The sequence below is a fragment of the Limulus polyphemus genome, unplaced genomic scaffold (genome assembly GCF_000517525.1).
Source record: "Limulus polyphemus unplaced genomic scaffold, Limulus_polyphemus-2.1.2 Scaffold81, whole genome shotgun sequence".
NCBI lineage: Eukaryota > Metazoa > Arthropoda > Merostomata > Xiphosura > Limulidae > Limulus > Limulus polyphemus.
The window spans coordinates 1,154,217-1,165,711 of NW_013665691.1; the positions used below are offsets into that span (position 1 = coordinate 1,154,217).

Genomic DNA, 11,495 nt, shown 5'->3' on the forward strand with positions numbered 1-11,495 from the left:
CATCAGGTACGTTGTACATTTGCTGATAATGACAAAACCTTGTCGAAACGTTGTGCATTTGCTGTTATGTTAAACTTATATTAAAGTTTTTCTTCATTACACATTCAAGCCGTCTCCAGCCATTATACAGAAAATATGTAAATGCTATAAAGAAGGAAAGTAGTCAGAAGCCACAAACTCAATGCTATTGTTGTTAGCACACATCATCTAAAAATCCCAATAGAAAGAAAAACAACAAAAAACACACACACATGTCTTCCATTGTGTTTGTGAAGTGAAATAAACGGGAGAAACAGAAATACCAAGAAAAGTTAAAATTCAGGAGCATACACCACATAAACTATTTTGTAATACTGATCTATCTGTTATAGCTTATCATGCTAATGGAGATCAAGCACGAGAGAAAGAAAGACAAAATAAGCCTTCTACATCCAGCAAGCTGATAACACCTTTAACTAGCCTAGTATAGAAGTAAACAAAATCTGGTTACTACTCTTGAAAGTATTCAAATAGTTCGTTGACTTAGGCCTAAATAGAGGAGTCTCTAGCTGAGTAGAAACAACGCCAGCCCTTCTATCAAGAAGATCCATGATCAAATCCCGATCATTACCACTACAAACCCCAGACATTCCGAGAACTCCCCTGAAGACGGCAGCAGATTAGCAGCCACAACGTAAGACATAAACTAGTTAATAGTGAATATTTAATGTAAAGAAATTGTAACTAACCAATAATTATAATTAGGTGATCGTATAAGTTACTAATCACGACTAAACTATTATATAAAATCAAACACAAAAATAGTATATTTCTTCATTAGGTATGTTTTCAGAACCACCTTATGAAAGTAGTCGATTTTAAATTATAAATCTATATGACAAAAAATAATAATTGGTTTTCATTATCATTTTGGTTTAAACTTTATTTGTAAAAGTAAACTCAACAGAACCCAATAAAACTATAGTTATAGGCTGGAAAGACCTGATAGTTATCACACAAGGTTTGGAATAAAACTATAGTTATAGGCGGGAAAGACCTGATGGTTATCACACAAGGTTTGGAATCATAAGATCCATGTTCGATCCACAATATGCCCCTGAACAATCTGCACTTTAAACTGTTATTTATGAACAGTAATTTCTACTATTCAATTCAGAATAGCCATATGCGACAGACGACAGTTGATGCTGACTAGTTTAAACTAAGAATGACTATTTTAGAACTCTCCTAGCATGGCCTTGTGGTTAGGGTGCTCGACTCGCAATATGCGGGTCACGGATTCGAACCCCCTTCACCGTACATGTCCGCCTTTTTAGCCGCGAGAGCATTATAATATGACGGTCAGTTGTACTATTCATTGGTAAAGAGTAGTCCAAGAGTTGTTGACGGGTGGTGTTGACTAACTGCCTTCCACCTAGTCTATCACTGCTAAATTAGGGACGGCTAGAGCAGATAGCCCTCAAGTAGTTTTGCCCTTGTGACTTTCATGTTGAAAATTTCAATACTGTTTCTATATTTTTTCCTCAGAAAAGGTTATTTTTTTTTCGAGGAAAAAAAAAACAACTCTCAAAAAAGTTAATTTATTTACCTCTTATAGCATAGATGGGCTTTATAATATAGAAGATTGCAGTAACAAAAAACCATTGTCACTATCTTCTTAAGTTCAGATCTCCGACTACCGTATTGTCACCCACTTATAGATTTTCAGCCGGTTTCTTACTAAGATAATCTGTAACTAACTGTCATAATTTCGGGGTGGCTTTAAAAAAATTGAGCTGATACCAGTCCTTATAACCTAAATTTGGAAACTCTCTCAGGAAGAACATTCTCACTAACCTTCAAAATTTGTTAGACTTCTCATACCCTACATTGATAACATCCGAGGGGCCCTAACTAAACTTGACAAAGAAAGATATCTCTAAACACTATCTCTAATTTCGTAACCAACGAATATTCTCTCTCAACAAACAATTTCTAGACTACGTAAAAGGAAATCTCTCTTAAAACATATTATTTCTAATCGTCATAACTAAGAAAAACACTCTGTAAACACACCATTGGTTATATTCAAAAAAGAAAAGCTCTCTTTATACGTAATACTCCTAATCTTAATAATTAAGGCAAACTGTCTTAAAACAAACTCTTTCTAGTCTTCATTACTAAGAACTTTCTAAATGTACTACCTTTAATCTTTATAAATAACGGAGCTTTCTCCAATTGTGTTACTTTCATACTAAACATACTTCTAATCTTAAAACTCAAGGAAAGATCTCTGTGAACATACACTATCTTCAATCTTGATAACTACAGAAAAGGTGTTTCTAAGTAAGTAATTTTGATAATGACGGAAGGTATGTCTCTAATAGTTATATTCATTGTCTTCCAAATCATACTATTTCTAATTTTCATGGCTTGGGAAAGGTTCCTATAAATATTCTACTTCTAATCTTCATAACTAAGGAAAGCTTTCTCAAAACATCCTACTGTATTTCTAATCTCAATGACTAAGGAACGTTTTCTCCAAGTATACGATTTTAAAACTTAGTACTACAAGAAAGGTGTTTCTAAACATATAATCTTGTTAACGACGGGAAATCTGTCTCTAGACATTCTATTTACAAACTCCATAACCAAGGAAAGCTCTCGTTAAATATTTCTAATCTTCACAACTAAGAAAATATCCCAGTAAACACACTATTTCTATTATTTATAACTAAGAAAATCTCTCTCCAAACATGCTATTTCTAATTTTCCTAGCTACGAAAAAGCTGTTTCTCAACACATTATTACTGATCTTTAAAACCAAAGAAATCTGTTTTTAAACATACTATTTCTAATTTTTGTAGCTAAGGAAAGCAGTCTCTAAACATACTATTTCTAAATTTCGTAGCTAAGGAAAGCAGTCTCTAAACATACTATTTCTAAATTTGGTAGCAAAGGAAAGCAGTCTCTAAACATACTATTTCTAATTTTCGTAGCTAAGGAAAGCAGTCTCTAAACATACTATTTCCATTTTTATTAACTGCGATAGCACAGTTTTTAAACATACAAGTTCACAAAGTCTCGTTTGTACTTACCAATAATCGTTACTACTGAAGAAATCCAGTAAAAATACTGTTATCATCATTCCTAACTGTAGAAGGCTATCTGAAAATGTGCTGTTATATCATTCATGAAAGAAAAAAAACACTGGCATAGCGTACAGTTATTCCAAGGATCCTGAAATGTACACCTTTAATCTTATTTCAGAAAAACTCTAACAAATAAACTGGCATCAACCATTATGACCATCCTAGTTTTAGAATGTTTCTAACATACTCAGTTGTTAACAAATGTTGTAATATAAATAAAGCATCTCTTCTATTCTAAATTTGCTGAAAAATTGTCATAAAATTTGCTTTTATAGACGTTCACAATTTCTGTAGAGATCTAGAAAAACTTTAAGTTAAAAAAAAGTTTTTTTTCAACTTATTAAGAAAATTTTCATAAAATTATTTCTTGTAAATCATCAAACTTCCGAAGAGATGTAGAATAACATTCTTTCAATTTTTAAATATTTTAGAAAATCACTCAAGATAAGTCGTTACAAGTCATCTTATTCGAAGTCTAAATAATATACTGCTGCTAATTTGAATAACTTTACGTGAGTTCAATCATATCATATATTATCACTAAGCTTAAAATGTAATACTAACATTCCTGACTTCGGGAGAGCTCCATTGAGAAGGGAAAGACAACGAAGGCCAACCTCCACCGGCTCCCCAAGCCTCAACAACGGCCGAAGAAGCGATGATCAACGTCGTTCCAAGAAGGGAGAGCGTAAAGGCGTGCATTTTGTAAATGCTACTGTTTCGTTTTGCGCTCTGGGGTCTTATGTACGAAGTCGGATATGGTCTCTTCAAGTATCGATTGTGTTCTGTACGTGTCTACCGTCTCGTTTTATAGAAAGGTGCACAAGTTACATATAAAGTACGGTTTCTGGCGCTTGCGCCTTTCCTCAACAATTCAAAAGTTCGATACCTGTGCTCGAACAAATCAGGTTTTTCGATGCAATATAGTGCAGAGAACAGCTCGCTGGTGATTGGAACAGAGCCTTATGATGGCGTCGTTTGACATTACAAGCCATGGAAAAACGATGCAATGTTCTAAGGAAAAGACCTTTGCGCCACGTTCTTGCTTCCACATCTTTATTTAGATGCGTCATTTTAAGCTAAAAAAAATAGAAACGTGAACCTTAAAATGTTGTAAATTGTGGTGACATATGTTCATATAATGATCCAAGTCACTCAATAAAATACTGATTTATTAAGTATAATCATTCCGTGTTCAGGTATTATATTTGACGTAAAGATATAAACCCTGAAAAATCTAAGTATGGCTGAAATAGAAACAGAAATATTTAGATAAATGTAGGCCAATAACGTTGAAATTCAGAAAAGCTAACTTAAGTAACTGGTCTAGGTAATATGACCTTTGTTCTAACAATGAAGAGATTTGATAAAGTAAACCTTAAAGAATCCATAAGAATAATATTCAAACATGTATAAACATTTTATTTCTTCATTCAGCTTGGAGCATTATGTTAATTATTAAAACAAAACAAGTTTTTTTGTCCTTCAAGTCCTGTAAGAAACGTGTTATTAGATGATTAATCCAATCATTGCTTAATGAAGATCTTATTCCCTTACTTTTCTAAAGGTTGAACAATATTTCTAGCAACTTTGCTATGGTTAGTCAAACACAAAGGTTGAGCACGTTATATTAAAACAAATTTGCACCTCATCACGTCGTTACAGTCCATGTCGCCACGTTCGATATGTATATCTGGTGGTCGTGCAGTCGTTACAGTCCATGTCGCCACGTACGGTTATGTATATCTGGTGGCCGTGCATCTTGATAGTAATTGTGAACGGTAGTTTCCATTGCAAAAGGGTCTATTGTAAGGCTATCATGTCCAAAGCACACCACTCCTCCCAGCTTAATCCAGCTAGTATACGAGAACGACAGTTCCCAGCGCACGTTTCAACACTTCATTTGCAACAAAATCCATAGTTGCTGCCTTTTGCAATATGACTGTATAAGTTTTTCTTCATTACCCATTTAAGCCGTCTCCAGCCATTATTAGTCTCAAAGTGGGTTCCTCGTCATCGAATATGACTGTATATCTCACCAGCACGGAATAGCGTGAATACCCGTTTCTTTCTCCAATTACTGGACGTATGCTACAGTTGAACGTAAGATGTCATTGAAAAACTTAGCTTGGTGAGCCAATGCTCTATTGGACTCGTTCACAGACGAAGATCTTTCTTGGTTATATTGTGTACTGTTGCCTTAAATATGTGAATACCTTTTCCCACTGATCTTTATGTTCTTGAATTCTTACCACTTACTATATGCTACATCTTTCTTACCACAGTCTGTGTATGACTTTTTGCTGGTCTCTTTCTGAATGGTCGGGGTCCCAAGCTGATCCATATTCCATTGTTTTCCATTGCCATTAAGTACAAGAGATATTCCAGTCCAAGAAATGATAAATCCCAGATCGGAATACATCTTTATGGTCTGAATATTTTGTGTATGAAAGGGCTGTTACATACTTTTGTTAGTTTCTGCTTTCATTCATCCAATTTGTCTGAAGACCTCACTACAGTAGTGAAGATCTATAGTTTATAAGATACTTTTAACTGTTTCTGTTTCCTTACATCAGTTTTACCTAAGGGACCTTATTTCAACAGTCATGATCTATATATCTTGTGATATTTTAAAGAGTTACAGCTCTTCTTCATCGAATGGAAGTGGAAACATTTGTAGTTCAACCATAATAGCAGTCTAGGAATAATTGATCGATACTTCTTTACTAGGAGCTTCTTCCAAGGAACTAATGCGATTAATCTCGTGAAAAAAGTCGTGGGGTGACTGTATGATTGCATACAACACACACATTGATATAAGATCGTGGGGTGGCTGTATGATTGCATACAGCACACACATGGATATAAGAACGTAATCTATGTAGCAATCCCAACTTGAGCCTCGCTCTACCCAGTTGCTCTATAGCTTTACGTCAGGGTTTGAGAGCAGACAAGTTCTCTCGTTTTATAAGGTGTGTTTGGGGTTTATTTAACTGTTTTCTTCTTTAGAGCAAATACAACTTTAGATCACATCATTGACTTTTCCTGATCACGTTTTCACTACTTGATGAGCATGCGTGCTTTGAAGCTAGTTCAATGTGTGTGTGTGACGAAACTAATTCAGACTCATAACCTAAAAATTTTGAAACGACAAAACAAAGGATCGTCGTAATTGCAGACTTTGTTTCACATACAACTTATCTGCAATACTTCTTCAAATTTTGGAAATCCATTTCTCACAGATCCGTGGTACAGTTGCCAGATGCTCTTCCTTTATTCAACGGTGCATTTTCAAAAGATAATTTTTTACCATTTCTCTGTACGTATTTGTAGTTGTCTGTTTATTTTCCCATCCATTAATACAACGTAGTTATATCAAACTATCTGTCTGTAATAGTTATCTATCCTTTAGTTGGTTTTGAAGTGTTCGCCGGGTTTTTAACGCTAACATTTATCCTTCGGGCTTTTTTTTAATAAAAGTATTTTTAACCATACCTTTAAGTGTAAAAGTATTAAATAGAAAGCAATCATTTTGTGTTTGAAATTATACAGATGTTCATTCTGCTAAGTACAAAGAGAAACCTTTCACTGTATACCAGATCTCCTACAAAATACAAACAGCTTATAGAAGCTGTACAATGTATGATTGATATATTTCTTCCTGGAGCTTAAATAACAAATATAAAACTTTCTGTTTTTATATTGTAAGATCAATTATATTAAATTGAGGATTTTTCCTCTTTGAAATACACAATTCAATTAAAAATGAAAACTATAATAACATTTCAAAAAGTAATAATAAGGTTTTTAGACGTTTAGAAACTTACATTAACCAGTTCTTGGTCTGGTTAGAATCACCCATCAGTGGCACTAAAAACTTGGTTTTGATGCCCGTGGTGGGCACAGCACAGCTAGCCCATTATGTAGTTTTGTTCTTAACTACAAACAAAGAAACTAGTTAAAATCATCATGTCGATATTTAATTGGGGTGCATGTGTTACACGTGGTCTTTATTTCAGTTAATCTAAATTAATGCAATTTAAGAAAAAATAGGAAGCTGCTAGAAGTGTAAGGAAAACCTTGGTAACTTAAGGTAATTTAGGCTGTATTTATGGGTTTAATAACTGATACTGTGAGTATAAGCGTAAAGTTAAAGTCCCGCCAAATATATATATGTTTCTTTTGTTTTCTTGTTTGTTGTTAAGCAAAAAGTTACGCAATGGGCTATCTGTTCCCACCATGGGTACTGAAACCCGGTTTTTAGCGTTATAAGTCTATATATATATATGTATGTGTGTGAATATGACTGCTTTCTACACACAGTCCAAAACTTTACCTTACACTGCGTAATTCCAGACACGGTTTTGAATCAAATCTATCTAAGTACCTATTGAATGAAATACCCTTTAGACATAACTAGTATACATGAAAGTCTTTCAAATAAAAGGTTTTTCTGAACCTGCATGAGACCAATGCGCTAAAGGTTGACCGCGCAGAAGATTTAACTATTCTAATAGAAAAGTTGTTCAGGTTTTATTCTCTAAAATCAGATAACAGCGAATCGTCTTCAGCCTTATAACTCAAAAAATAATAATAATAAGAGAGAGAGAGAGCCTGAACCAGTTTCAATGATCACTAAGATAGTCCCTGCACCAGTTCCAATGATCACTAAGATAGTCGCTGCAAGCCTGATGAATCAGAACCTGTTGGTGTGATAATTAACTTTAACACCCCTATATATATACATCAATATTTTTCAATACTGCTACTGGTGGTTGCACAATTATGCCGGTAATTGGTGGTATTAATAATTACTAATGAAATAATAGTTTCCTTAAAATGAATACATCATGGTTAGAATTCAATATTTTCTAAAAGCTTACCATGCAAGGGACAATTTTAAATGTTATTTTTTAGTCTTTTTTTCCAACTAATACGAGGAACTTGTAGCGAAAAAGGGATGTTTTTATATACCTTCTAAATCTTACAGCGACAGTACTCACTTTAAACAAACTGACACTCATGAGTATAAAAATATTTTCAAAGTTGATAAAAATAAATAAATTTATACACAGACTTTTCAAGCCTCTAGATCATGAAATGTTTTCAATAACATTCAATATAGCACTAAGTCACAAAAAATATTTTTAAATTTCAAGTTTCATTGTGTTATGTTATTAACGTATTTTGTATAAAGAATAACGTACAAGGTAAATAGTTATATCTATATATCACATTTTCCATCCTATTCTATCACTTGCATATATAATTCTTTTTGGTAATTGAACAACATAGCCAACATTAGAATGAAAAAGACTTTCAATAATAATCCGAATCTTTAAGTTCATGAATATGCGTAACATGGGAATTTATAACCTTAAACAACCATTTGAGTCTGCATAAGAGGAGAGGAAGTACTGTGAAAATTTAAATAAATAATATTGCAAGGTTAGGGCACGTCATTTTAAACACGTCCTTATTAAGGTGTGGATTTTTAAGAATGTTATAGATAGCAGTTTTTACTATAATATAAACATTTCAATTTATCCTTTAAATATATATCAAACATACGATAGTGAAAGCATGCCACAGCACAGTTAGTTAACAAAAAAAAAAAGATTCTTATTCCAAAAGGACGTTTAATAAAGCCCTCCGGTAGCTCAGCGCTAAAATTCGGGTTTCGATGCCCGCGGTAGGTAGAACACAGATAGTATATTGTGTAGTTTTGTGCTTTAAAACTCACAAACAAAACCTTCAATAAAAATTATTGTTTGTTGTTAAGCGTAAAGCTACACGAATGTGGCCTAGCATTAGTGTGCCGGGCTGCGAATAAGAAGGCGAAGATTCGCGTCCAATGCCACTGAACACAGCTGTGGGTGCGTTATAAGAGTGTTAATCAGCCCGTGTCAGACAAAACCCTTATGGTTGCAGGTACTGCTGACTAGCTGCCTACTCGTTGGCCAATAATTGCAATTAGGGACGGCTATATCTGAACCAATGTGTCGCATAAGGTGTGACTCAGGTTGTAAATACAGTACAAACATGTTCAGTTGATACAAACTGAACAACTTGCATAATTATGACTATTATATGTCTTGAATGTTTCTTCTTTAAACTTTAACATTGACTTTATTTTAATACCTATCATTCTTCTAGAGCTCAGAAGCAAACATTTTACTAAAACGTTTCAAGAACATAACAGAAACGATGTTGCCTCAATAAGATTAGTAATCAGCTCTTTTTGAAATCGTCAGATATATAAAACTGCATCTCGTGTATAGAACCTATGAATTGAAAATCTAGAATTCAATAAACTTCTCGGAAATTGGATGTATAGTAACTTGGGAAAGTCCATTTTCTGCAACACTGGCTATTACTGGAAAAGTAGGTTAATAAAACTTACATAATATATTTTATGATAATCGTATTTAATTCAAAGAATCAAAAGCACATAAAAGTTCCCGAGACATGTTGAATATATATAGAAGTCACGTTGATTAACTCATATTCTATCCAAAACAACTTTCCCATAAGACACCAAACGAAGATCTTATCTAACAAACGGTGCTCAGATTGTGAATATTCGTGCACTCGGTGGATCAAGGGGATGTATGAGGACTAATAACGTTAAAATCGGGTTTCGATTCCTGCAGTGGGCAAAGCCCACAAGTAGCCTCCTAACGGTGTTTTTGTCTAATTTTTATCAACAAATGTGCAGTTAATACTCCTACAAATATAGCTTACATCCAATAAATAAGCAATACCCATGTTTCTTTCAAGTGATCTACCACTGTGGGTATTAACCTATTTAGCAATCATTCATCTGGCTAACTTGCTGTAAACATTTTGCAATCAACTTGTTTTGAGATTAACATATAAGTCATACAGACTATCGTCATGATTATAAATAAATTCGAACTTCACCAAAGGGAACTCGTCTTGATTAACAAAGTAAACCCTCCCCAGATACAATGACTCGTTGCTAGACTAGGAAGCATAGAGCATATGTAAATTGAAATTTTATCTTTATTTCCATATAAGCTTCTTATTTACTGCATCCAGTAGTTCAGACTATAAAACTTGAAACCTCTGTGGGCCTTTCTAAACTTAAATTCTAATCTGAAAGGAACCTTTGGAGTAAAATTAATTTCAGGATATAACAAAAACGTACGCAACTGCACATTTCATCAAGTCACAGTCGTAAACCTAAAGAGTAGTTAGCTTTTTTTTGGAAAACATCTTACTGCTTGCATAAGATAAGCGTTTATTGTCTGCGATCACGACATACCTCTCTCTATCTCTCAAAAAGAATAATTTTTCCTTTAGTCAAATTTAATAAATGACGTCTTGGAGAATGAGTTTGATAATAAAGTCATTTTATAAGTATTTGAAATATCAGAAGAAACAAGATAAAAACAATTTGGCATTGAGTACGAAAAATAAATTATCTTTAAAAATATAATTCTGGAAAGGCAATAAACCTAAATTAATTCACGATGTGTGTGTTTGTGAGTTTGTTTGTCCGCGAACTATTACCCTGGTTTCGGAGCTAGAGGACTAAATCCAATAGGCGGACTCGAAGTGGCCTGAGGGTTTCCATATTTATATGGCGTGTGCGAGGGGGCTAAAAGTGCGCCTTACAGGTCACAGATGCAGTTTGAGGATCTACTAGTAGGTTTTCAAAGTCGCTGAACCTGAATCTGATATTGGATTTTGTGTTATTGGGTTCCCTCGTAATCCTAAACCACCATATTTGAAAATGTGTTCATACCCCAACTAACATGCTAGCGAGATCAAACGTGCCACAAGTGCTCCAGTACTACTCTCGCTGGGGGAACTATGGAGGTAACTGAGGATAATGGAGGAGCTTGAACTGTGAATTATGAGGGAGTCTTTGAACCCCACAGTGGAGTTTATGTATATTATGCTAGTGTAAATAACAAAGCAAATGAAAGAAGAATTAAAATACAAAGACCGCCTGCAAAATCAAAACTGTACTTAAAAATCTATAATAGAGTTTGGATATATTGAAATTTTGCTGAATTTATAATTGAATCAGATAGTGATATCTCACTGTTGAAATTTTGGTGATTTCATATAGTAGCAATACTTGTTTTAACCTATGGTAGGTTTTAAGTGGCACCAAATAATGATTTTGTTGTTGATTTCTGTCAGCACTGGTTTTTAGACAGGTACTTATTTCGATGTTTTGAGCTGGAGTGATTTATTACAACCGTCAGGTGATAATACTTCCATTTTTTTAAATAACTTCTCAAGCTTACAACTGAGATACGGTTTGGCGTAAGTGATAAGACTATTTTATAAATCTGTAAAACACTAAAGCTATCCCTTTTGTATATGTTG

General features: G+C 34.0%; 1 protein-coding gene across 2 annotated transcripts in view; it reads right to left on the reverse strand.

The window, feature by feature from the left end:
- LOC106467612 (ITG-like peptide) overlaps window positions 1-4,006 on the reverse strand; it is a 28,858-nt gene extending 24,852 nt beyond the window's left edge. Inside the window, exon 1 of one of the 2 annotated variants that reach the window (XM_022396547.1) lies at window positions 3,696-4,006. In XM_022396547.1, coding sequence (XP_022252255.1) covers window positions 3,696-3,833 — 138 coding nt within the window. In that variant the 5' untranslated portion in view covers window positions 3,834-4,006. The remainder of the gene's footprint in view (window positions 1-3,695) is intronic. The other variant, XM_013927978.2, reaches the window with a different exon arrangement.
- Window positions 4,007-11,495: the final 7,489 nt, after the last annotated feature.